This window comes from Jaculus jaculus, chromosome 12 (assembly GCF_020740685.1).
Source record: "Jaculus jaculus isolate mJacJac1 chromosome 12, mJacJac1.mat.Y.cur, whole genome shotgun sequence".
In the NCBI taxonomy this organism is placed as follows: domain Eukaryota; kingdom Metazoa; phylum Chordata; class Mammalia; order Rodentia; family Dipodidae; genus Jaculus; species Jaculus jaculus.
This window is the reverse complement of record NC_059113.1, coordinates 24,747,741-24,775,383: the sequence shown is the minus strand read 5'-3', so window position 1 is coordinate 24,775,383 and position 27,643 is coordinate 24,747,741. Positions and strand designations below refer to the sequence as shown.

Below are 27,643 nucleotides of genomic sequence, written 5' to 3'. Positions count from 1 at the left end.
AGTTAAGGTGTTTGCCTGCAAAGCCAAAGGACCCAAGTTTGATTCCCTAGGACCCACATAAGCCAGATGCACAAGGGGCACATGCATCTGGAGTTCGTTTGCAGTGGCTAGAGGCCCTGGCGCACCCATTCTCTGTCTGTTTGTCTCTCTTCTATTTCTCTCTCTCTCTCTCTTTCTCTTTCTCTCACCTTCTGTGCTGGCAAGTAAATAAATAGAAAATTTTTTTAAAGATTTAAAAAAGGTTGGCATGTCCACCTGCAGTTGTAACCCCAGTCCTGAGATGAGGCAGAAACTGGTGAATCACTGGAGACAGCAGTCTCACTGAAAAAAGAAAAGAAAAGAAAAGAAACTAAACTAAACTTCAGGTTCTGTAAGAGATTCCATCTCAAGGAAAAATCCACAAAGAGTGAAAGAAGGGGGACACTTGACATTTCTCTCTGGCTTTTGCATACATGCACAAGGGGCATAGGCATCTATACATACAAATACACATACCAGATTAAAAAGATATTTTCAAGAATAGATTCATAGTATTCTAACTGTCTTGCCATGTGCATTATAATGTTATTTGAATATATGTTTATGTTACATATGTACTGTAATTGATTGAATAATTTCACATTTTCAGACATCTACATAGCTTATTACATTGTTGTATTAAGTAGCACTGGTGTGCATGCCTTTACTACTAATTTATATCTCTTAATGCCTTTTTAGTATGTACTTGCAGAAGTAGATTTGCTGAGCCAGTATCTGAAAAATACAAGTTTTTCATACATATTACTAAGTTTACTTTTCAGAAAAATTCTAAGTTATAAGTTAAAAGTATTTTCAGAGTCCTATATTCTTTTCAATGTGCTAAGTTTAAAAAGAGCAGTTTGATTAGGAAACAAAAGGCTTTTTAAGTGACAAAATGAATAATGAGTTCTAAGTATCGTATAGGAAAGTGAATGTTAATACCCAGCATTTGCACACTGAACAGGTTGTATTTTTATCCTTACATGGGTCAGTAGAGCCCTGCTCTTTGCTGTTTAGTTTGATTTTCTGGTTTATTGCCACTTTATTCTGACTCCTACATTTTTTCATATAGAGACCAAATGAGAGGGTGGACACCACACTAGAAAAACCAAGAGAAGAACCAGTACTCAAAGATGCCGCCCCAGTAAGTGGTCTTGTTTAATATGGTGACCAGGTGTGATGTAAGGAGATGAGAGTTAAGTGATAAGTTAGTAGCAATATGTTATTATAGCTTTATACAGGTCTTTATTTCGGAACTAAAATAAATTTTGTGTTTAGGAGTAGTTATTTTCCATGAATTTTTTTTTTAAACCATAATCAGCTGGGCATGGTGGCACATGCCTTTAATCCCAGCACTGAAAGAATCCAAACTCAGGTGGTCATACAAGTGCTTTTGCATATTGAGCCAGCTCCCCAGCTGATCGATCCTGTTTTATTATTGAGGCTGGGCTCAATAATTTTTTTGTCTTCTTCTCTTTTGCTACTTATGGACAGAAGGTATCATAGGGATGATAAATTTTATATTGAAAGTACTTTTAGTGGACTTTGAACATAGTGCAGTTTCTTTGTTCAAACAATCTTACTGATGGAGTGTTGTGTGTGACCTTTCCTGTAGGTTCAGCCAGTGCTGCCTTCTGCTCCAACAACAGAAGCATCCACTGGTGCTAAGTTCCAGGTTGGTGATCTTGTTTGGTCCAAGGTGGGAACCTATCCTTGGTGGCCTTGTATGGTTTCAAGTGATCCCCAGCTTGAGGTCCATACCAAGATTAATACAAGAGGTAAGAAAAATAGATGTTAAGTACCAAGTTTGCAGTAAAGAAAACTGAACTTTCAGTGTTGTGTTGAATATAAAAATACGACTAGAGGGGCTGGGGAAGTGGCTTAGCGGTTAAGGCGCTTACCTGCAAAGCCAAAAGACCTTTGTTCAATTCCCCAGGACCCACGTAAGCCAGATGCACAAGGTGGCACATGTGTCTGGAGTTCGTTTGCATTGGCTGGAAGCCCTAGCATGCCCATTCTCTCTCTCTCTCTCCTCCTTTCATGCTCTCAAATAAAAAAAAAATAATAATAAAATATTTTTAAAAATATGACTGGAGAGCTGGGTGTGGTGTTACACACCTTTAATCCCAGCACTTGGGAGGCAGAAGTAGGATTGCTGTGAGTTCAAGGCCACCCTGAGACTACATAGTGAATTCCAGGTCAGCCTGAGCTAGAGTAAGATCTTCCTTGAAAAACAAACAAACAAACAAAAACCCAAAACCAAAAAAAAAAAAAAAAAAAATCTATATATGATCTGACATAAAAATATACATCTCTATCATGTCTTTTGTTTGCTTTTATTTTGTTTTGTTTTGTTTCTAAGACAAAGTCTAATACTGTAGCCTAGACTTAAGTTTGTGATGGTCCTCCCGTCTCTGTCTCTCAGCAGCTTTCTTTCTTTTTCTTTTTCTTTTGGTTTTCCGAGGTAGAGTTTCAATCTAGCCCAGGCTGACCTGGAATTCACTCTGTAGTCTCAGGCTGGCCTTGAACTCATGATAGTCCTGTTATCTCTGCCTCCAGAAAAAGGCAATAAAGGGTTGTGTGTGTGTGCACACACGTGTGCGCCACCATGCTTGGGTATTTGTTTATTTTTCCCCAAAAACAATGTTCAAAGCTTGGCAAATTTAATATTAGATTTTCTCTGTGGCTACATATATACATATATTAATTTTTACATAGTTATCCTCATAATATATACAGCTTTATCACTACTTTTTTGCTTATTCTTTAAAATTATTTTAATTATTATGAACTTTACAGTATGAACATATTACATATTGGTCATATTCCCATTAGGTTATATTCTTATATTCTCTCTGCCCCTTTCCCATTCCACTCAGGGTCCTCCTCAGCAGGGTTGTTGGTATTCACTGTAGGGTCATGAATGTACTAATCAAGTCTCTGTAGGGGGAGAAAATACCTCAGGATACACCTTCCCAGTCAGTGACTCTTGCACTCTTTCTCTCCCCTCTTCTGCCATGTTCTCTGAATCTTGGCAGGCATCTTGTAAGTCTCCTTTAGTATTGAGCTCTCAGCAGCCTCTGATTTTCTGTTTTGATGACTTTTGAGTCTCCTCAGTGTCTGCCACTATCTTTGTGGAGGAAGTTGTCAAGCCAGAAGTGAGAGCAGCACTCATGTTTAAATTGCCACTTCCTCTGTAGTGTTTTTTGGGCCCTGGAAGATATGATAGAGATGACTCATCTTGTGTTAGGCAGTTGGCTGTCTTTTCTTGTTAACATTGATGAAACTTGGTTCTTCTTGGTATTCCCTGCCATCTGCAAAAAAAGCAGATCCTCTGAGCAAGTGTGAGAGCAGGAGATAAGCATAGTTCTTTCAAATTCTTTTTTTTTTTTTTTTTTTTCCCCAAGGTAGGGTTTCATTCTAGCTCAGGCTGACCTTGAGCTGGTAGTAGTCTTTTGGTGGCCTTGAACTCATGGTGATCCTTCTACCTCTGCTGGGATTAAAGATGTGCACCACCATGCCTGGCCTCAAAGACTTTTTGACAGGCATTCTTTTTAGCCAAAGAATAGTGGAAGCTTCTCTGTACAGGCTTACTATTCATAGGATTCTGACTTAATTCTCAGTATCAGGTATATATTCCCTGCCACTGAGAGGGCCTCATATCCAATTGGAGAGCACTTGATTACTCCCATGGTCTGTGTGCCACTATTGCACAGGGTGTGTACATCTTGTCTGCCTGGTTAATTTTTTTTTTTTTTTTTTAGCTTACAGGATCCTCTTTTTGTTCATATTCTTGGTGACCATTACCCACAGCAACTCTCATAACACTTTTCAGCACTATGAGGAATACTCATCAAGGAGTTGACTTCCTTCTCAGTCCCAGCTTGATCTCGTTCTCTCTTTATTTGCAGCCTATGGGGTTTTCAGCAATAGGGTTTTACCATTTAGCTCTGGTGAGTAACCAAATGCTTTGGCAGTAGCCTGCATTGTTTTGGGGACCACATAGGTCTCCCTGACCAACAGCTTTCTGTGGGAGGTAATCCAATTCTGGTACTGGGATTTACCAGCCAGAGCCCATGGTTTTAATCACATCCTTTTTTTTTTTTTTTTTTGTTAATCTCTGATTTTATTTTTTTTTATTTTTAAATTTTTATTAACATTTTCCATGATTATAAAAACATATCCCATTGTAATTCCCTCCCTCCCCCCTGACACTTTCCCCTTTGAAATTCCATTCTCCATCATATCTTTGTTTGTTTTTTTTTTAATTTTTAAATTTTTATTAACATTTTCCATGAGTATAAAAAAATATCCCATGGTAATTCCCTCCCTCCCCCCTGACAATTTCCCCTTTGAAATTCCATTTTCCATCATATCTTTGTTTGGTTTTTTGAGGTAGGTTCTCATCCTAGCCCAGTCGGTCCTGGAATTCACTATGTAGTCTCAGGCTAGCCTCAAACTCACAGCAATCTTCCTACCTCAACCTCCCAAGTGCTAGGATTAAAGGCCCAGCTCTTTTTTTTTTTAAATTTTCTTTTTTCTTTTTTTTCTTTTTAGTCTCACTCTAGCTCAGGCTGACCACTTTCTCTCTCCTTCCCTCCCTCCCTCCCTCTCTCTATCTCTCTTTCTCTCTCCCTCCCCTCTCTTTCTCTCTCTTTTATTTTTTATTTATTTCTTATTTTTTATTTTTTTCAGGTAGGGTTTCACTCTAGCCCAGGCTGAACTAGAATTCCCTATGTAGTCTCAGTGGCCTGAAACTCATGGTAATCCTACCTCTGCCTCCTAAATGCTGGGATTAAAGGTATGCGCCACCATGCCCAGCTCACCTTTTCTTTTTTGGTGACAGGGTCTCACTGAGTTGCCTAAGCTGGCCTTGAACTCACTATGTGCTGTAGGCAGGCCTTGGTTTTATAATCCAACCACCTTAGCTTCCCAAATAATTGGAATTATGTACCTGACACACCACACCTGCCTCCTGCATTTGTTTATAATTTCTTTGATGTGTCCTGTTGTAAATGACCTTAATCTTACTACCATTCATACTTCATGTAAAAAAGCATATAAGTAAGTGATAAGATGTCTTATGTGAGCCTACTGTATGTGCAGTCTTTTTTGAACTTTTTTTTTCTTTCGAGGTAGGGTCTCACTCTAGCCCATGCTGACCTGGAATTCACTATGTAATCTCAGGGGGGCCTCGAATTCACAGTGATCCACCTACCTTTGCCTCCTGAGTGCTGGGATTAAAGGTGTGTGCCACCACCACACCTGGTTTTCTTTGAACTTTTTTGTTTGTTGATTTTTAATTATTAATTTGTTTTCTAAAATTTATTTATATGTTTACCTATTTAATTATTAGAGAGACAAAGAATGGGCATGCCAGGGACTCCTGCTTCTGCAAACAAACTCCAGACACATGTGCCACCTTGTGCATGTGACTTTACGTGGGTTCTAGGTTATTGAACCTGGGCTGTCAGGCTTTGTGCAAGCAAGAACCTTTAAGCGCTGAGCCATCTCTCCAGCCTCTAACTTCTTATTTGACTTTTGTTTTCCGGCAGGGCTCCGGTTGACCTGGAGTTCACTCTGTAACCCAGGCTGGCATTGAACTCACTGCAGTCCTCCTGCCTCAGCCTCTTGAGTGTTGAAATTACAGGTGTGGGCCACCATGCCCAGCTTGTCTGTTCGTTTGTATTTTGTCACTGGTTTCCATGGGTAGTAATTTATTGCCCAGACAGTATTTTTGTACTAGTGAGTTTTACAGGATGCAACAGCTGCTTAGGCTCTCACTGTGCACTGAGTTACGACCCAAAAGCAAGCATAACTTCTTGTTTCCCTTTTTTTTCTCTTCTTTGGATGCTGGCCAAAATCTTAAGCTTGTCCCCAAGACTTTTCTACCTTTTTTCTCAATAAATCTCCTTTGTCTTAAGAAAGGAAGGGAGGGAGGGAGGGAAAAGAAAAGAAATGAATTCAGGATGTGGTTTTTTCCTCCTAATTTGTGAATCTGTAAGTTTGCTGGTGCAGCCTTAATGTATTTAGTATGACATAGTATAACTTGAATCTAGTTCTAATAATCAGACTTTTACCTTAGGAATGTTAATTAAGAAAAGATATATTCTAATGTTACTCCTTTGCTCAAATATGATGTTTGGTTTTGACCAAAACATGATGCATATTAAGTTCCTGTGAGTCTGGCTTCTAGAAGGGTCTTAGTAGTAGCTCAAAGAAAGTCTGAGCTTAGAACTTATTTCTAAAACTGCCTTTGTGAACTCACTTTTATCATATGGAGTTAGTTCTTCATTATCTGAAACAACTGTGTATCCATTCTTTTTCTTAAACATTAAATTTCCTATCTTTTTAATTTTGTATTATTTTCTTAAATATTTTATTTACTTGAAAGAAAGAGGGAGAGAGAGAGAGAGAGAATGGGTATGCCAGATCCTCCAGCCACTGGAAACGAACTCCACATGCATGTGTCACCTTGTGCATCTGGCTGTTATGTGGGTCCTGGGGAAGTGAACTTGGGTCCTTTGGCTTTGTAGGCAAGTGCCTTAATGACTAAGCCATTTCTCTGGCCCGTTATTTTTATTCATTTATTTGTGTGTGTGTGAGAGAGAAAGAGATAAAAAGAGGCAGATAGGGAAAATGAGCATACCAAGGCCTCTAGCTGCTGCAAATACCAGACACATGTGCCACCTTGTGCATCTGGCTTACATGGGTCTAGAGCAATTGAACCTGGGTCCTTTGGCTTTGTAGGCAAGCATCTTAACTGCTAAGCCACCTCTCCAGCCCAACTTCCTAACTTTTAAAAAGACTTATTTGAGGGGTAGGTCACGAGGCGAGGTGGTACACGGCTTTAATGCCAGCACTTGGGAGGCAGAGATAGGAGGATCACCATGAGTTTGAGGCCAACCTGAGACTACTTAGTGAATTCTAGGTCAGCCTGTGCTAGAGTGAGACCCTACCTCGAAGACCCCCTCCCCAGAAAAATAGAGAGAGGGGAAGACAGGGGTAGGGTATATAGGCACTCCAGGGCCTCTTGCCTCTGCAGATGAACTCATATGCTTGTGCCATTTTGAGTGTCTGGCCTTACGTGGGTACTAGGGATAGAACATGGACCAGCAGGTTTTCTAAGCAGATACCCTTAACTGCTGAGCCATCTCCGCAGCCCTAAACTTCCTATCTTGAGCTATCTTGATACATTTCACTATTAGGAGGTAAGAGTGTCTACTTAAGTCTGATGAGTCCAACTTACGGTGGGGTCAGCCCAGCTGGTGACACAGACAAAATCTGCCTGAGTTGAGTGTGTGACTTGGCTTGACCATCTTTTATCTTGGTACTACAGTGTGCTGATTAAAGTTGGGAGAGTAGAAGAATCAACAGGACAGAAGTAAAAAAAGCAAAACTTTGCCACCTGTGTGCTTTTGTGCAAGGTACTGTCGGTAGGCAGTCCTGTTTGTTTCTTATGTGAAGCTCATAACAGCTATGCTATAGAGTATGTCCTATCTCTCAGAAAAGTAGTTTCAAAGAAATTTGATTCTATACTTGCTGCTCTTTAACATTCTTTTTCAAATTTTTTTTTTGTGTGTGGTATATGTGCTTATGTCTGTGCACATGGTTGCAGAGGCTAGAGGTGGACTTTAGGTGTCCTCTGTCACTCTGCCTTATTTCCTTGAGACAGTCTCTCATGGAACCTGGAGATTGTGGTGTTTTTCTGTTAGACTATCTAACCAGCACCCTCCAGCAGTCCTCCTGTTTCTACCTCTCATAGCACTGGAGTTACAGATATGTGTGGCCATGCCTGCCTTTTTTTTTTTTTTAAGAAAATAAATTTTATTTTTTTTTATTATTGACAACTTCCATAATTATAGATAATAAACCATGATAATTCCCTCCCCTCCATATTCCCCTCCATAACTCCACTCCATCATATCCCCACCCCTCTCAATCAGTCTCTCTTTTATTTATTTCTTTTTCTTCTTTTTTCTCTCTTTTAATTTGATATCATCTTTTCCTCCTCTTATGATGGTCTTGTGTAGATACTGCCAGGCATTGTGAGGTCATGGGTATCTAGGCCATTTTGTGTCTGGATGAGTGCATTGTAAGCAGTCCTGCCATTCCTTTGGTACTTACATTCTTTCAGCCACCTCTTTCACAATGGATCCTAAGCCTTGGAAGGTGTGATAGAGATGTTTCAGCACGAGCTCTTCTCTGTCACTTCTTCTCAGCACTGTGGTGCCTTCTGAGTCATCCCAGCACTGCCATTTGCAAAGAGAAGGTTCTCTAACCAGAAGTGAGAGTAGCATTAATATATGGGTATAAACATTAATAGAAGTGCTTACTGGGCAGTTTGATGAGCATAGTAATACATTTAGCCAGACACCAGCATTACACCCCTTGGGCTTATGACTACCCTGTCATAGGTTTTCAATATCAGGCATGTATTCCCTCCCATGGAGCGGGCCTCCAGTCAAATTAGAGGGTGGTTGGTTTCCCCCATAACAGACATGCACTGTTGTACGTGATGGCTCATTTGGCCTGTATGGCCACACTTAAGGCTTGCGGTGTCCACTGTTTTATCTCCACTGATGACTTCTCCCTCTCCCATTGAGTTTCATGCAGCATAGCTTTGTCCAGCATTCTGTTAGCTGGCCTACACAGAGGAAGTTTTCAGGTCAGCTCTAGTAAGGTTTCTCAGTGACCTTGCAGCCCAAGCATATGAAGTCTTCAGCACTAGGGTCTTACCACCTATTTCTACTGGGAAGCCAAGGGCCTCAGCAATGCATGCCTGACACTTTACATGTATGCTGGGGAGTCCACTCAGCTCCTCACATTTATGCAGTGAGTGCCTTACCCACTGAATTCATGCAGTCATAATTCACAGGGAATAGGGAACATAGTCTTGGTTTCGGCATTTCTGTAGAAAGGCATTGAGCTTGTCTGTGAAGTACATTGGTGCTCTGAGGACCCATGGTTCTATGAGTGGAGAGCAGGATAGGTTTAGAAGTAGAATTCCTCTCCATATGGAGATGTCCAGACCACTCTTAAGACATGGCTGTGAGACCTGGGATTCTTTAGTTCTCTCCCTTTAGTAAACTATTCTTTTGAGATTGCATTAAGGAGCTTTCACATGTAACTTATTGACTTACCTAATCTGTACTTCCTAGACAGCTTTCTACTTGAGTGACAGAAAAATTAATTTTGCTTATGTTGCTATCAGAAATCTGAAAATCTAGGGTTTAAAAATACATGTTTTGGGGCTGGAGAGATGGCTTAGCGGTTAAGCGCTTGCCTGTGAAGCCTAAGGACCCCGGTTCGAGGCTCGGTTCCCCAGGTCCCACGTTAGCCAGATGCACAAGGGGGCGCACGCGTCTGGAGTTCGTTTGTGGTGGCTGGAAGCCCTGGTGCACCCATTCTCTCTCTCTCCCTCTATCTGTCTTTCTCTCTGTGTCTGTTGCTGTCAAATAAATAAATAAATAATTTTAAAAAATATACATGTTTTGGTTAAAAATTTAAATGTTTTTTTTTTTTTTTTTGGTTTTTCGAGGTAGGGTCTCACTCTGGCTCAGGCTGACCTGGAATTCGCCATGGAGTCTCAGGGTGGCTTCGAACTCTTGGTGATCCTCCTACCTCTGCCTCCCGAGTGCTGGGATTAAAGGCGTGCGCCACCACGCCCGGCTTAAATGTTCTTTTTGTCTTCAGGATTTTTCTTTTCTTTTTCTCCAAAGCAGGGTCTCACTGTAGCCCAGGCTGACCTGAAACACACTCTATAGTCCCAACCTGGCCTTGAACTAATAGTGATCTTCCTGCCTTAGCCTCCTGAGTGCTGGGACCATAGCAGTATGACACTATGTGTGACTTTTCAATCTTTTTTTTTTTTTTTTTTAACAAAATAGCTTGATTGAAATAGTCACATGCCATAAAATTTATCCTTTTAAAGGGTACAATCCAATTACTTACTTATTTTACACAGGTATTAGAGATTGAACTCTGGACCTTCATGCTTATAAGGCAAGAGCCTTACCAACTGAGCCATTTCTCCAGGCCTCCAGTGATTTGTTTTAGTCCAGGAGTTGTGCTGCCTTCACAGTAGAATTCCAGAATATATCATTGCCCCAGGAAGTAATCTTCATCAGTAGATACCACTCCCCATTTCTAATGTCTCCCACCCCAGCCCTAACTCACCAATAGCTATTGCCTATATGCCAGAGGTAGAAAATATTTTTTCTTCCCTAGACCACATTGGATAAAGAAAAATTATCTTGGGGCCCATGTACTGTCACCTTTGTGTTTTTGAGGTTTATCCATGTTTACTACTTATTAGTACTTTCATCTGTTTTTATTGTCGCATAGACTCCTGTTATTTGGCTTGTGGTGCAGTTTTAAATAAAGTAGCTTTCTGATAGCTTTTATGAACACCCAAACATAGATTTTGTGGATAGATGGTATGTGTCAAGTGTTTTGTCTGGCACTGTCCAAACCACTTTGTGCCCTTGGACCTGATCATATGTAGCAATTATTGGTATCCATATTGTTACTGGTCAGTATTATTAGTCAGATTGTTAGCACTGGAAAATGTATTCAGTGGTTTTCCACATCAATAATAATAATTCTTTTTCTTTTATTTTTCAAGGTAGGGTCTTACTTTAGCTCAGGCTGACCTGGAATTCTCTATGTAGTCTCAGGGTAGCCTAGAACTCACAGCGATCCTCCTACCTCTGCCTCCCGAGTGCTGGGATGGAAGGCATGTGCCACCATGCCTGGCAATAATAACTCTTTTTAAGAGTATGTTGAAAGATGTTTAGGTCATATTTCTATAATAAATTGGATTTCATTGTTTAGATCTCTCTCTCTCTCTTTTTTTTTTTTTTTTTTTTCCGAGCTAGGGTTTCACTGTAGCTCAGGCTGACCTGGAATTCTCTATGTAGTCTTAGGGTGGCCTCAAACTCACGGTGATCCTCCTACCTCTGCCTCCTAAGTGCTGGGATTAAAGGCGTGCACCACCACACCCGGCTTAGATCTCATTTTAAGTTTAAAAGTTAAACTTAAATGCTTATTTTTTTAAAATTGGAAAACAGCAAAACTTTAACGCATATGTAGCAGAGAGCAAAAAGTGCCCACAATCTCCTCCAAATATTTAATACTATTAAAAGTTTGGATGGGGTCTGGAGAGATGGCTTAGCGGTTAAGTCACTTGCCTGTGAAACCTAAAAACTCATGTTCACATCTCCAGTTTCCACATTAAGCCAAACACAAGGGGGTGCACATGTCTGGAGTTTGTTGGCAGTGGCTGAAGGACCTGGCATGCCCATTCTCTCTCTCTGCCTCTTTTTCTCTCTCTCTCAAATTAAAATAAATAAATAAAAATGGGGGGAGTCTTTTTTTTTTTTTTTAGTACTGTGCATGTACTGGCCACTTAAAAATTCCTAGTTTGTTGAGTTAGGCGTGTCTTTCAAATGTTAGAATATTCCTTTATAGGTACTCTTTAAAAATATTTTATTTTTATTTATTTTTTATTAGAGAGAGGGGGGAGAGAGAGAGAGAATGGGCACATCAGGGCCTTGAGCCACTGTAAACGAACTCCAGATGCATGTACCACCATGTGCATCTGGCTTACATGGGTACTGGGGAATCAAACCTGGGTCCTTAGGCTTCACAGGTAAGCACTTTAACCTCTAAGCCATTTCTTCATCCCTAGAGACTCTTTGAAATCATATTAGTTAATATCACCACATACTTCTTCAATTTTTTTAAAAAACATTTTTGGAACAGGGTCTAAAGTACATTATTTTATTTCATTTTTTAAATTTTCAATTTTTATTCATTTATTTGAGACAGTGAGAGAGATAGTGAGAATGAATGTGCCAGAGCCTTTAGCCACTGTAAATGAATTCCAGATGTATGTGCCACCACATGTATCTGGCTTTCATGGGTACTTGGGATTCAAACCTGGGACCTTAGGGTTCACAGGCAAGCATCTTAATTGCTAAGCCATCTCTTCAGCCCTTATTTCATTTTTTTGAAACAGGGTCTCATGTATCACTCCAACTAACCAACTAACCAACTAGCCAGCTAGCCAGCTAGCTTCCTTCCTCCCTTCCTCCCTTCCTCCCTTCCTTCCTCCCTTCCTCCCTTCCTCCCTTCCTCCCTTCCTCCCTTCCTCCCTTCCTCCCTTCCTCCCTTCCTCCCTTCCTCCCTTCCTCCCTCCCTCCCTCCCTTCCTCCCTCCCTCCCTCCCTCCCTCCCTCCTTACCTAATCTCACTCCAGTCCAGGCTGATTTGGAATTTGCTCTGTAGTCCAGGTTGTGCTTGACCTCAGTGCTGAGATTAAAGGCATGTACCACCATGCCCATCTCAGAATACTTTTTGATATTTGGGAACAGAAGACTCAGAAGCAAAGATAAATTTTCCAGAATTCTAAGTGTGCTTGAAAGATCATATGTTATTAGCAACAAATAATGTTTTCCTTGAAATAAGAGGTCTTCTTTTTTCCCAGGTAGGGTCTCACCCTAGCCCAGGCTGACCTGGAATTCACTTTGTAGTCTCAGGGAGTCCTCGAACTCACAGCAATCCACCTACCTTTGCCTCCCAAGTGCTGGGATTAAAGGCGTGTGCCACCACGCCCAGCAAGAGGTCATTCTTGAGGAGATATCTGCCAGTCAGTCAGTTTTGAGTAACTGTAGTTCTTCTCTCAAACTTTGCCAGTAATGGAGTTCCATGAAATGGTGAGCTGTTCACCCAGCCACTCAAATGAGTGCACTAGTAGTGCACACCTTTAGTCCCAGCACTCTGGAACTGAAATAGAGCATCAGGAGTTTGAGGCCAGTCTGAGCTACAAAGTGAGTTCCAGTCAGCCTAGGTTATAGTGAGACCCTGCTTCATTGAAAAAAGAGAGGGAGAGGGAAGGAGGGAGGGAGGGAGGGAAAAGAGAAAAGAAAAACCAGTGCCAGTGTGTGCATGTGAACAGCACAAAGAACAGGGCCATTGTTCACCCTGTCTGCTCAGTGTGTGCCTGTGAAGAGCATAGAGCAAGGTTGTTGGTTGCCCCTTTAGCTGTTGGTGTTAAGGAACAGTAGCTCTTCCTGCTATTGCTTTCCCACTATTAAGTGCAAAAGGGAAATTGTAGTGATGCTATTATGACAGTACTTTTGGGTCTGGAGAGATGGCTTAGTGGTGAATGTGTTTGCCTGCAAAACTAAAGGACCCCAGTTCGATTCCCCAGGACTCATGTAAGCCAGATGCACAAAGGTGGTACATGCATCAGGACTTCATTTGCAGTGGCTGGAGGCCCTGGTATGCACATTCTTTATCTGTCTCTTTCTCTCAAGTAATAATAAATAATAAATAAATGAAAATAAAATACTAAAATATTTTAAAAACAGAAAATACTTTTGATATAGTCAAAGTAATAAATCTGTCAAGCTAGAAGAATTTATTTATATTTTTATCTTAAAACTTGCTGTGCTGATTTTAATCACTTGGGGTGATTTTTACTGAAACTATTAGTTGTGAAGTTGGTAAGCATTGTAATGTATCCTTTTTAATAACATTTTTTAAATTCTTGTTTATTTGAGGGGGGAGAGAGAAAAGGAAAGAGACAGATATATAGAGAGAATGCAGGGCTTCCAGCCACTGCAAACTAACTCCAGACACATGTGCCACTTTGTGCATCTGGCTTATGTGGGTCCTGGGGAATCAAACCTGGTTCATTTGGCTTTGCAGGCAAGTGCCTTAGCCACTGAACCATATCTCTCCAACTCTGTAATCTGTCTTTGAACAATTGATAAAATGTTGAGAAACCAAAACTAAAGTTCCCATTGGTAAAGTGCATGTGGATTTTTATGATTTAAAATGATTAATATGCATTTTTATTTACAGGTGCCAGGGAATATCATGTTCAGTTTTTTAGCAACCAGCCTGAGAGGGCATGGGTTCATGAAAAACGGGTACGGGAGTATAAAGGTCATAAACAGTATGATGAATTACTGGCTGAGGCAACCAAACAAGCCAGCAATCACTCTGAAAAACAAAAGGTAACTATTAAGATATTAATATCTTTATGGTTTGTTTGTTTGTTTGTTTGTTTGTTTGTTACAGTGCCTGGGATGGAACCCAGGGCCTTTGCCCTTACTAAACTAGCAGGCTGCCTACAGCTTAGCTATATCCCCAGCACCCATGAGTAAGTTTTACAGCTGGGCATGGTGGTGCATCCCAGTAATCTCGAGCCTTAGTATCAGTGGCAGAAGGATTGCTGCAAATTTTGAGGCTTACCTGATCTACAGAGTGAGTTCCAGACCAAGTACAGCCACATAGTGACAACCTGTCTCAATAAAACTCAAATGTGGTGTCAGGAGATGGCTCAGTGGTTAAAAAGGTGCTTGCTTGAAAAGCTTGTCAGCCTAGGTTCAATTCTTCAGCACTCTTATAAAGCTATATGCAAAGTGGTGCATGCACCTGTGATCCCAACGTGCCAATGACAAAGGGAAGTAGAGCCAGGAAAATTATAAGTTCATGGGCCAGCTAGTCACATTCAGTTGCAGCGTCACTTTACTTGTAGTGGCAAGGGACCCTGTCTCAAAGAAAATGGAGCACAAACACCTCAAAGTTTTCCTCTGCCCTCCACCTGTGCCATGGCATTGTGCCCATACAAGCACAGATAAACAACACACATAAGACATAGGGCTGGGGAGATGGCTTAGTGGTTAAAGGTGCTAGCTCCACAAACTTGCCAACCCAAGTTTGATGCCTAGCACCAGTGTAAAGCTGGATGTAAATGGCACATGTCTAGAATCTGTGTGCCTGTGACCTTAGGCACCAAGAGAATCCCAAAGCTCACTGGCCAGCTAGACTGGCTTTCCTGGCAGCAAAATAAGAGACATCGTCTCTGAGGTGGAGAGGAGAGGTTATCCTCTGATCTCCATGAATGTGCCGTAGCATATGTGCATATACACTTAGACATACATACACACAAAAACATAATTAACCCAGTGTATCTATATAACTAAATAAAAAGTTTCACATGTCATATAACATTATAGTACTATTAAAAACTTCAGGGACTAAGGATGTGCCTTAGTTGGTAGAATGTTTGCTTAGAATGCATGAAGCCCTGGGTTTGATTGCCAGCATCATATAAATTGGGTATGGCAGCACTGAGGAGGTAGAGGCAGGCAGATAAGAAGTTTAAAGTCATCCTGTGTTATATAGCAAGTTTGAGATTAGCCTGGGATACATGAGACCTGGCTCAAAGAAACAAAAAAGCAAAAACAACTTTACCATTCTGTTGTAAATTAAGTTCTTATATGTAAGTCTATTGAATGTTAGTGAAATGCGGATTTTGCCAGGGATTTGTTTGTTTGTTTTGGTTTTTGTTTTTCAAGGTAGGGTCTCAGTCTAGCACAAGCTGACCTGGAATTCACTATGTAGTCTCAGGGTGGCCTCAAACTCATGGCAGTCCTCCTAACCTCTGCCTCCCGAGTGCTGGGATTAAAGGTGTACACCACCACGCCCAGCTTTGCCAGGGATTTGTTTCTTTTATTTATTTATTTATTTATTTATTTATTTATTTATTTATTTATTTGAGAGTGACACAGAGAGAAAGAGGCAGAGAGAGAGAGAGAGAGAGAGAGAGAGAGAGAGAGAGAGAGAGGGAGGGAGGGAGGGAGGGAGAGAGAGAGGGAGGGAGAGAGAGAGAATGGGCGCGAGAGAGAGAGAGAGAGAGAGAGAGAGAGGGAGGGAGGGAGAGAGAGAGGGAGGGAGAGAGAGAGAATGGGCGCACCAGGGCCTCCAGCTACTGCAAACGAACTCCAGATGCTTGCGCCCCCTTGTGCATCTGGCTGATGTGGGTCCTGGAGAACCGAGCCTCGAACTGGGGTCCTTAGGCTTCACAGGCAAGCGCTTAAGCACTAAGCCATCTCTCCAGCCCCTTGCCAGGGATTTTAAATACCTTTATTACTTTAGTATCTCTTCATAATTCTTTATTCTATTTGACAGTTATTTTATGAAAGTAAGGTTTTAAACATGTTTGATTCGAGCCAGGTATGATTATACACACCAGTAATTCCAGCACTTAGAAGCAAAGGCCAGAGGATCATGAACTTAAAGCCATGTTAGGCTACATAGTTAAGCTTGTCTTACACAAGCAAACAAAAACTCAAGAAATCAAACTGAACAAAAAATTCATTTACTACTTAGTGTGATATAAACATCATTTTAAGTATCCTATGTCCTTATTTAATCTTCATAACATCCCCAATAAGATAGATATTATTTCTTTTTCTACAAATGTACAGGGCTAGAGAGATGACTTAGTGGTTAAGGGGCTTGCCAGCCAAGCCAAAGGATCCAGGTTTGATTCCCCAGTACCCATGTCAGATGCACAAGGTGGCGCATACATCTCAAATTCATTTGCAGTGGCTAGAGGCCCTGGTGCACATTCTTATTCTCTTTCTCTCTCTCTCTCCCTCTCCAATAAGTAAATGAATAAAATATTTTTTAGAAAAAGAAACTAAGAGGCTGGAGGGATGGCTTAGCAGTTAAGACATTTGCCTGCAAAGGCAAAGGTTCAATTCCCCAGGACCCATGTTCACCAGATACGTAAGGGGGCACACGCATCTGGAGTTCGTTTGCAGTGTCTGGAAGCCCTGGTGTGCCCATTCTCTCTCTCTCTCTCTCTCTCCCTCTTTCTCTGTTAAATAAATAAAAATAAAATATTAAAAAAGGTTTTTTTAAAAAAAAGAAAAAGAAAAAGAAACTAAGGTACAGAGTTTAAGTAACTGGTTCATTTCAAACCATACAGGTGATGGAACCAGGAAATATATTTGATGTGATGTTGAATACTTCAGTATTTTGGGACAAATTCTCAATAGTCTGGTTGAGATTTTATTGTATTTCTTTACTTTTTGGTTTTCTTTTGTTTCATAAAAACAATTTCTTTCAAATATATCATACCACTAATATGGGTCACTTGTAGTTTAGAAATTTCTAATTTTTAATATATGTTTGTTATTCATATATATGTGCATGTATGAGCACCTGCACGGAGGTCAGAGGACAAATTTGGGGTTTTTATCCTCCCCTCACATCTTCTTTTTGGGGACAGGGTCTCTTGCTGTTTTTGCTGCTGAGTATGTGCCTGTATAGCTGCCAGATTCTCCTAGATCCACTTCCCACTGCCATAGGCATGCTGGGATTACAGGCGTGCATCACTTTTGTGTCCAGCTTTATGTGAATTCTGGAGAACCAAACTCAGGCTAGCAGGCTTGCAAAAATGCATTTAGCCACTGAGCCATCTCCCATCCAGTTTTACACTTGAGAAGCTAGCTAAGTTTTTAAAAAAATTATTATTATTAAATATTTTTTAAGATTTTATTTTGATTTATTTATTAGAGACGGGTCGGGGGGTGAGAGAGACTGGGCACGCCAGGGCCTCTAGCCACTGCAAACGAACTCCAGATGCATGTACCACCACGTGTGTCTGACTTACATGGGACCTGGAGAATCGAATCTAGGTCCTTAGACTTCACAGGCATGCTTCTTAACCACTAAGCCATCTCTGCAGCCTGCTAGCTAAGTTTTATCAGAGGATTTTGGTTAGTTTTTGTTGTTGTTCTTGTTGTCATTTATTTTTATTTATTTATTTGAGAGTGACAGAGATAGAGGGGTGGGGAGAGGGAGAAAATGGGCACACCAGGGCATCCAGCCACTGCAAACAAATTCCAGATGCTTGAGCCCCCTTGTGCATTTGGCTAACGTGGGTCCTGGGTAATCCAGCCTCAAACCGGGGTCCTTAGGCTTCACAGGCAAGCTCTTAACCACTAAGCCATCTCTCCAGCCCAGATTTTGGTTAGTTTACCAGACTTAAAATTTGTGCATTTATACACATCAATATTTGTCACACCACTATCTCATGAGCTCAGTATAAAATTTTGGTCTACCTTAGTTTAACCACTGAATAGCTCTTTTTTATTTGTTTGGCTTTTTTTTTTTTTTTTCCGTTTTTCTGAGGTAGGGTCTCACTCTATAGCCCAGGCTGACCTAGAATTCACTATGTAGTCTCCGGCTGGCCTTGAACTCACAGCAATTCTCCTACCTATGCCTTCTGAGTGCTGGGATTAAAGATGTGCACCACCACGCCTGGCCAGAACAACTAATTGCTTTGCTCATCTATACTTTAAGTCAACTCCTTTGGTCACCTCACTCTTTTCAAAGATTTCTTACCCATCCTTCCAAGCTTTTCTGCTCAACCCTGGACTTACAGACCTGTGGAAATAAATTTGAGCTGATTTTTTTTCCTCTCACTGATGTTCTCCTTGTCCTGTCAGCTTCATGTGTTCTTTGTGCTTTCTCTCCTCCCTCCCTCCCCTCCTTCCTTCTTTTTTCTGTTTGCATGTCAGCAAGCTTTATTAAGATCTCCACACCACTTACTTGTCTACATTCCCTGAAATAGGAGCTTTAAGGTCTTAGGGCTTCTGTTTGTTTGGTTTAGTTTGTTTTAAAATATTTTTTATTTACTTATTTGTGAGCAAAGAGACGAGAGAAAGGGAGAATGATACTCATATATGGGCAGGCCAGTACGTTTTATCACTTCATACGACCTCCAGATCCATGTGCCACTTTGTGCAACTGGCTTTACATAGGTACTTTGGAATTGAACCCAGGCTGTCAGCTTTATAAGCAAGCGCCTTTAGCCACTAAGCCATCTTCCCAATCCAGGTGTCATGTTTAATATTAGCGTTTTGTTGGTCACTGAAAATAATACTATCTGTAATCTTTGTGCTGCAATAAGTGTGATGTGAGAAGGACAAGCCCTCTGTGGGGCTGTTGTCCCGCAGAGTAGTCAACTAAGGAAGGATAAATAAAACAACACACCTTCATGCCATCTCAAAGAGTCACACAGCTTACCGGTTGCATTAACCAGTATACTCCACTTAATTGTCTGGAGCACATGAGGTATTTGTGTATACCCAAAAAGATGTCAGAATGCTTGGGAAATGTGGACTGATTTTAATGAACTTACTAGATTAAACTGTGTCACATAATACCTGTATCTTTGTTATAGATTCGGAAACCCCGACCTCAAAGAGAACGTGCCCAGTGGGATATTGGCATTGCTCATGCAGAGAAAGCATTGAAAATGACCCGGGAAGAAAGAATAGAACAGTACACGTTCATCTATGTTGATAAACAGCCTGAAGAGGCATTATCTCAAGCAAAAAAGAATGTTACCTCCAAGACTGAAGTTAAAAAACCCCGAAGACCAAGAGCTATACTGAATACCCAATCAGAACAGTCCAGTGCTGGGGAGGCCGTCTCCTCACCACCAAGTACTGAGATCCGAAGACAGAGCCAGCGGCGGCACACGAGCGTGGAAGAGGAAGAGCCAGCGCCTGTTAAAATAGCCTGGAAAACCGCAGCAGCAAGGAAGTCCTTACCAGCTTCTATTACAATGCACAAAGGGAGCCTGGATTTGCAAAAGTGTAATATGTCTCCAGTTGTGAAAATTGAACAAGTGTTTGCTCTTCAGAATGCAACAGGAGATGGGAAATTTATTGATCAGTTTGTTTATTCAACAAAGGTACCTCTTGTTCTTATGAGATTTTTGTTTTGAGGGGTGTTATTTAAAAATAGTGACTTTGGCATTAAAAAAATCAACATTAGGAATCATTTAATACCATTGTTTTCTTCATTTGAAATATACAGTCAGTCATATTTACTCTGTAGGCAAAACAGCTATGTTTTTCTTCTGTTTCCCCTCTTTTGTAATATTCTCATCTGTAGCAGATTAATCTGGAGCTATGCAGCCAAAATTGAGCTTGGCTCCTAAAAGTCATGGAGAAAAAAACAGGCAGTTTGCCCATTTCTAATTTGTACAGTTAGTTTTTCTGTGTTGTGAATTTTCTTTTTATTAAGCCCATTCTTTGGATCTGAGGAGATGGTTCAGTGGATTAAGTGCTTGCTGTGCAAGTGTGACTGCCAGAGTTCAGATCGCCAACACCCGTGTAATGCCGGATGCTCTACTGCAGTAAGGGAGGTGGAGGCAGGATAATCTGCCAGAAGCTTACAGGCCAGCTAACCTGGAATCGACTCATGAATAATGAGAGACCCTGCCTCAAACAAGGGGGAAGGCAGGGACCAACACCCAAAAGTTGTCCTCTGACCTCCACCTATGTGCCATGATACCTGTGTGCATGTGTGTGCATGCACACACTCCAGAAAATCATTCTTTTCAGTTATCTGAATTGACCATTTTTATTAAAAAAAATTTGCAGGGTAATTTTACCTTGTGATTGTACCAGCAGATTGTTAGATCCCTGTTGGTTTAGGATATCTCAGTGCATTTTAGAGACATGCTAGTACCATAACAGGGAACTAGTGAGGAATGGATGGATGACTGTGAACATCAGCCTCCATCAGTCTGACCTGGGTCTCTATTTAAGGCAGTTGCATTTTTGCTTGAAGACATCAAAATTATTTCATAGCATTGGAATGCTTATGAACCTCCTCACCACCCTCAAGGCCAACCTAATTTTTTTGTTTTGCTTTGTTTTTCAAGGTTGGGTCTTACTGTAGCCCAGGCAGACGTGGAATTCACTATGTATTCTCGGGGTGGCCTTGAACTCACAGCGATCCTCCTACTTCTGCCTCCCCAGTGCTGGGATTAAAGGTCTATGCCACCACGCCCTGCTCTAACCTACTTTTTAACTTTGGGTTTGTGGTTTTGATTTAATTGTATTTCAAGCATCTGTACCTTAAATAATTTTCTGCTTATTTTTTCCTTACATATGCACATTAAAATAAACGATTAAAGGATGCTATATCAGTATTATATTTTCTTAGAAATGTTAAGGGTCCTCTATTCATCTGTTTCTTCTTGTAGGTTCAGCTGATTTGTGTAGGGCCAAAGTTCTAGGAAAAACTTAATTTCCTATTTAAATGATTTTATTTGTATGGTGACACTTGGATGTTGTTTGAATCCAAGTTTGACTTTACTCTTGAAACTAATTTTATTTGCTGCTATATGCACAAATCAACTTTGTTATACACCCCCTCCCCAATAATACTATTTGAAGGAAATTTGAGATAAAAGTGATCTATTAAAAAATACAAGCCTTGCGTGGTGTCGCACGCCTTTAATCCCAGCACTCAGGAGGCAGAGGTAGGAGAATCACCATGAGATCGAGGCCACCCTGAGATTACATAGTGAATTCCAGGTCAGCCTGAGCTAGAGTGAGACCCTACCTCAAAAAACCAAAATAATAATAATAAATAAATAAATACATATAGTCGGGTGTGGTGACATGCCTTTAATCCTAGCACTTGGGCAGCAGAGGTAGGAAGATTGCTGCGAGTTTGAGGCCACATAGTGAATTTCTGGTCAGCCTTGGCTAGAGCAAGACCCCACCTCAAAAATAAAACAAATACACATATGGCTGAAGAGATGGCTTAGTGGTTAAGTGCTTGCCTGTGAAGCCTAAGGACCCCAGTTCGAGGCTAGTTTCCCCAAGACCCACGTTAGCCAGATGCACAAAGGGGCGCACACATCTGGAGTTCATTTACAGTGGCTGGAGGCCCTGGCGCGCCCATTCTCTCTTTCTCTCTCTCTCTGCCTGTTACTCTCAAATAAATAAACAAATAATAAACAAAAAATTTAAAAAAATAAAAAATGCATATAGTTCCAAACATTCCTTCATTTCTGTTCCATTATTTTCAAAAACTACTAAGTTGAGATTTAAATTTTAATTATTCCCACTTCATTCTGCCCCTTATTACCTATTTGGTCATTTTGATCACAATGAATACATATTTCTGTATCTAAAGATAGGACACATTGACTTTCTGTTTTTGTTATAAGGTTCTTCACCAAGTGACAATAGCTAGAGTTCTCTTACTGTTATATATGTAAAGGAAGAAACTGTTCAGACTAGAAAATGTTTTGTTTTTGATCAAAAATGAGGTTGCACAGGTTCATTTATTAAGGATATTAATCACCTAGACTTAGGCAAATAGTTTTATTTTCCCCTTGTGATGTCATTGTACATTTTAGAATATATTAGGTTGACTTAATAAAATTGTTCTGATAATAGCTTATTATAATCAGAGACAATACAGATTCATGCAAATTATGATCATGTTAAGTCATTTGACACTATTTGCCTGCTAATTACTTCTTTTTTTCATTTTGTCTAACTTTAAAGGGAATTGGTAATAAGACAGAAATAAGTGTCAGAGGGCAAGACAGACTTATAATCTCTTCACCAAACCAGAAAAATGAAAAGCCCACTCATAACACATCATCTCCTGAAGCATCGTCTGGTTCTACAGGTGAGTATGAATGGGCAGAACATGGGTCCATATTGAGAGGGCATTGTTGCTCTTAGCTGTGTTTGTCTAGGTTCCTAGGAGAGCTGTCATTACCAAAAGGAAATAAATGTAAGAATGAGAGCAAGTATGATGCATAAGTATGAAGACACCATGACAGTAAGTTATAGAGCAATCCCAGTGTACTCCATAGCTATGCAGGAAACTGAAGTGGGAAAATGGCTCGAGTTCAAGAGTTGGAGGTTAATCTGAGCACCAAAAAAGTAAATTATATTTTAAATAATATATATTTAAAAGTATTTTTTTTTATTTATTTATTTCACAGAGAAAGAGGGGGGGGGGGAGAGAGAGAGAATGGGTGGACCAGGGCCTCCAGCCACTGCAAATGAATTCCAGACACATGCATCCCCTTATGCATCTGGCTAATGTGGGTCCTTTGGCTTTGCAGGCAAGCACCTTAACCATTAAGCCATCCCTTCAGCCTATAAATTATATTTTTAAAATGAAATTCTAATTCTTTAAAAAAATGTACTTATCTACTTATACAAGTATATATGTGTATGGGCATGCTATAGCCTTTTACCATTGCAAACAAATGCCAGATACTTGTATCACTTTTTGCATCTGGCTTATGTGGATGCCTTGGGAATTGAACCTGGGATAGTAGGATTTTCAAGCAAGTTTCTTAACTGTTGAGCCATATCCCCAGCCCCAAAACTTTCAAAAGCAAAAATTTTAGTAGTAAATAATTGGGTCAAACCTAGAGAGCTCTGTTCATAATAAAAGTTCTTTTCCCTACAGTTATTTAATAGGACAATGTTATAATAAAGAGTATGACTATTAGTTGTATGAGAGATACAGTGGCATGTATGTAATCCCAGCACTTGGGAGGCTGAGACAGAAAGATTGAGCCAAAGACAGTGTGGGCTGTATAGTGAGTTCCAGTTCAGTCTGGACCACATAACAGGTCTTGGGGGATGGGGAAAGACAAGAAGAGTATAGCTATCAATTCTAAACATGTTGGAGTAAATGCCCTGTTTCTCTCTCTTTGAATGAGAATACCAGTTTTGCCTTTTCAGCGTGAGTAACACATTTTCACATCCTTCACCCCTATTGGAAACAAACTGGTCGGTGGCAGAGCTCTTTTCATTGTTTTTAGATCTGTGAAGTTTTAGTAGCTGTGGGACCCAGGACCCAACTATCTTTTTTTTTTTTTATTTAATTTTTTAGAAAACTTATTAGAGAAAGAGGAAGGTCGAGAGAGAGAGAGAGAGAGAGAGAGAGAGATTGAGTGTGCCAGGGCCTCAGCCACTGATAGTGAACTCCAGACACATGCACCACCTTGTGCTTATGTGGGCTCTGGGGAATCAAACCTGGCTCTTTTGGCTTCATAGGCAAGCGCCTTAACCACTACGCCATCTTTTCAGCCCCAGCTATCTTAATGTAAAACTTTTCTCTGATCCACAAGTACTATGAGCTGAATATCCAAAGATTTAAAGGTTTTTTTGTTTTGTTTTTAATTTGTGTGTTGTGTGTGTGAACGTACACACACGCAGATGTTACAGTTGTCCTGTGAGGTCAGAAGACAACCTCAGGCAGGGTGTTTGCCCTCTCCTTCCACCTTCTTTTGAGACAAGGCCTCTTGTTTTGCTGCTGTGTGCACCAACCTAGGAATTGCAGATGTGTTCACCACTTTGCATCCCACTTTATGTAGGTGCTGGAAAGAACAGAACTCAGGCCAGCAGGCTTGTAAGCAAGTACCTTTAACCACTGAGCCCTCTTCCTAGTCTTTAAAGTTTTTCTTTTTGTGCACGTGCATGTGTGTGCATACTTTCGTGTAGTGTATGCACACATATGCAGAGACCAGTGGAGACTGTCCACTGTATTTCTTTTCTTGCTTATTCATGTATTTTCTTTCTTTTCTTTTTTTTAAAGTTCATAGAGACTATTAGATTAGAAAAGGAGATAGTGTGAAGAATTCCTATGCACAAGAAGGCAGGGGGGGTAAAGCCCACCTAGAGACCCAAATTAGGGTCTTTTACAGGTTTTGAGAAGGGGCTGAGCTTACCAGCCATGATGCCAAGTTTTGGGAGTTGAGCTTAACCAACCACAATGCCAGGTTTGGGTTTAAGCCTTCTAGGAATCTCAATTCTAGGAGAAACTAGAAAGGGGAACTCCTTTCTGGGGAGAGACTAGGGTTGTTTATGGAAAAACTGATCTTGGGAACTCTTTTAGGCAAGATATACCAAGAAGCCAGATCCTTCTCTGACCTCAAGCAAGGTGAATACTGCAAGGATAACTCAAGAACATTCCCTCCCTCCCTAAACTGCCTCAATCACTCCTTTGAAGAAGCAACTTATTAGGGAATTGGGGTGATTTACCAGTCTGGCTTCTTTAAGCTGAGTGGGGTTGTCAGGTGTGGCAGTTGGGAAACTTCTCCAGTGAATCTATCTAAGGGACCTCAAAAGTGTATGGATGGGCTGGAAAGATGGCTTAGTGCTTAAGGCACTTGCCTGTGAAACCTAAGGACTCAGGTTCAGTTCCCAAATACCCACATAAGCTAGGTGCACAAGGTGGCTCATGTGTCTGAAGTTCGTTTGCAGTGGCTGGAGGCCCTTGTACGCCCATTCTTTCTCTACCTGTCTTTCTTTCTCAAATAAATAATTTTTTTTTTTTCAAAAAAGTACATTGGCAATGTGGGGGAAGACAGACCTGGAAGAAAATGTTTGGGAGAAAGAATATAAGCAAGGTGTTAGGAAGTGGGCATCGAGTAAATTGAAGCTCTTTAGGATTCCAATTCTTATTGACTTTCAAGCATTGGAGGATGATCGAGGGAACACAAGTAAATGGAGTTGTATTGTTACAGGACCATCCAAATGTGAGCTGACTATAAACAAGAGGATTAAAGCACCCAAGGTTCAAAATTATAAATTACCCATGCATGTTCTTGAGACAGGGTCTCTCCCTCAACCAGAGCTGCTATACATTAATAAGTCCCAGTGACTCACTAGCATCTCCTTACCACCCCCTGCACCCTGTGGGCTGGGGTTATAGTCATGCCCATGCATGGCAATGCCTAGGTTTTTTTTTTAAATTAATTAATTAATTAATTTATTTATTTATTTATTTGAGAGCGACAGGCACAGAGAGAAAGACAGATAGAGGGAGAGAGAGAATGGGCGCGCCAGGGCTTCCAGCCTCTGCAAACGAACTCCAGATGCGTGCGCCCCCTTGTGCATCTGGCTAACGTGGGACCTGGGGAACCGAGCCTCGAACCAGGGTCCTTAGGCTTCACAGGCAAGCTCTTAACCGCTAAGCCATCTCTCCAGCCCCAATGCCTAGGTTTTTATGTGGGTTCTAGGGAATCAAACTCAGCGGCCTTCAGCCTGAGAGGTTTTCATGGTTGAGTAGCAAAGATTCTCAATTGCTGAGCCATCACCTCAGCCCCTAAAATGGTTTTTGATTTTTCCCAGTAGGGTCTCACCCTAAGCCCAGGCTGACCTGGAATTCACTATGTCCTAAAGTTTTTTTTCTTTTTGAGGTAGGGTCTCACTCTAGCTCAGGCTGACCTGGAATTCACTCTGTAGTCTCAGGGTAGCCTTGAACTCACAGCAGTCCTCCTACCTCTGCTTCCCAAGTGCTAGGACTAAAGGCGTGTACCACCATGCCCAGCATGTAAAGTTATTTTTTAGGACGCTGACTTTTTAAAACATAGTTTATTCATTTATTTGTTTGAGAGAGGGAGAGAGAAAGAAGAAAAGGCAGACAGAGAGAATGAGAATGGGCACTCCAGGGCCTCCAGCCACTACAAATGAACTCCAAAAGCATGTCCACCTAATGCATCTGGCTTATGTGGGCCCTGAGGAATTGAACCTGGGTCCTTAGGCTTCATAGGCAAGTGTCTTAACCACTAAGTCATCTTTCCAGCCCCAAGAGGCTGACTTTTTAGTTTGAATGATTGTCTTATAGATTTGAGAATAGCAGTATCATCTGAGAAACAGAATTTGTATAATCTGCATAATGTTACTTCACATGGCCATTAAGCAAAGGGTTGGGCCTATAGTCTCAGCTGAAGAACCAGAAGCAGAAGGGTCATAAAACTCCTAGGCCCATCTGGGCAACTTGCTAGACCCTGTGTCAAAATAAAAAGTAAAGAAAGCCAGGCGTGCTAGCGCACACCTTTGATCCCTGCACTTGGGAGGCAGAGGTAGGTGGATTGCCATGAGTTTGAGACCACCCTGAGATTACATAGTGAATTCCAGGTCATCCTGGGCTAGAGTGAGACCCTACCTCAAAAAACAAACAACAAACAAACAAACAAACAAAGTAAAAAGAGGGCTGAGAGCCAGTTGTGGTGACTTATACCTATAATCTCAGCATTCAGGTGGCTGAGGCAAGAGGATCACCACAGGATGGAGGCCACCCTGGGCTGCACAGTGAGTTACTTCCAGAACAGCCAAGGCTACAAAATGAGACTGTCTCAAACTACCTTCCTCAAAAAAAAAAAAAAAAAAAAAAAAGAGGATGATCCTATAGCCCAATGAGCTCTTGCTTAGCATGTATAAAGGCCTTTGTTCATTTCTTAGCACAAGATATAACAGGGCTAACAGATAACATGAACTGAAATTAAGTGAATTAAGCCAACCTAAGAAAGACATTATATGTCTTCTCTCATTTGCAGTTTGCAGTTCTAGAACTTATGTGGATACATAAAACCATGTATGTACATATGATCTAAAAGTAGAAGAAAAACTGTAGAGGAGCAAAGGGGATTCATCAAGAGTGTATAGGGGGAGGAAAGGGTGAATATGGGGTAGAAGAGGGAATAAACATATAGTTTATACATGTATGACCCCCCCCAAAAAAAAGGTTTTAAATGCCATTTCATAAAGTGAAATTGTAGCAGTAAGTAAGGAATGAGTGGTCTTGGGCCTTGCATTGGTTAGCCATAATGTAAATGTTCTGTTCTTTGACCCCTGAAAACACCTTTTGGTTTTAACATTTAAGTTTGTGTATCAGTTTTGATAGCAGCTTTGTTATCTTGTTAATTTGGGGGGTAGGGAGGTTTTGAGGTAGGGTCTCACTCTAGCTCAGGCTGACCTGGAATTCACTGTGTAGTCTCAGGGTGGCCTCGAATTCACAGTGATCCTCCTATCTCTGCCTCCTGAGAGCTGGGGTTAAAGGTGTGCGCCACCACGCCCGGCTTAATTTGGTAACTTGTATCAATTTAAGTAGGAGACCTAAGAGTAGGAGGACCTTTAATCATGCAGCTGCAGACCCCTAACTAGGGTGAAAGTGAAGTCCTCATGTAA

General features: G+C 41.0%; 1 protein-coding gene across 4 annotated transcripts in view; it reads left to right on the top strand.

Moving 5' to 3' along the window:
- Nsd3 (nuclear receptor binding SET domain protein 3) overlaps nt 1–27,643 on the top strand; it is a 144,131-nt gene that overhangs the window by 62,985 nt on the left and 53,503 nt on the right. For all 4 annotated transcript variants that reach the window (XM_004671513.2, XM_045131502.1, XM_045131500.1 and 1 more), the window contains exons 3-7: nt 1,091–1,162; nt 1,634–1,796; nt 13,890–14,044; nt 19,072–19,587; nt 22,208–22,334. In XM_004671513.2, the coding sequence (XP_004671570.2) occupies nt 1,091–1,162; nt 1,634–1,796; nt 13,890–14,044; nt 19,072–19,587; nt 22,208–22,334 (1,033 nt within the window). The remainder of the gene's footprint in view (nt 1–1,090; nt 1,163–1,633; nt 1,797–13,889; nt 14,045–19,071; nt 19,588–22,207; nt 22,335–27,643) is intronic.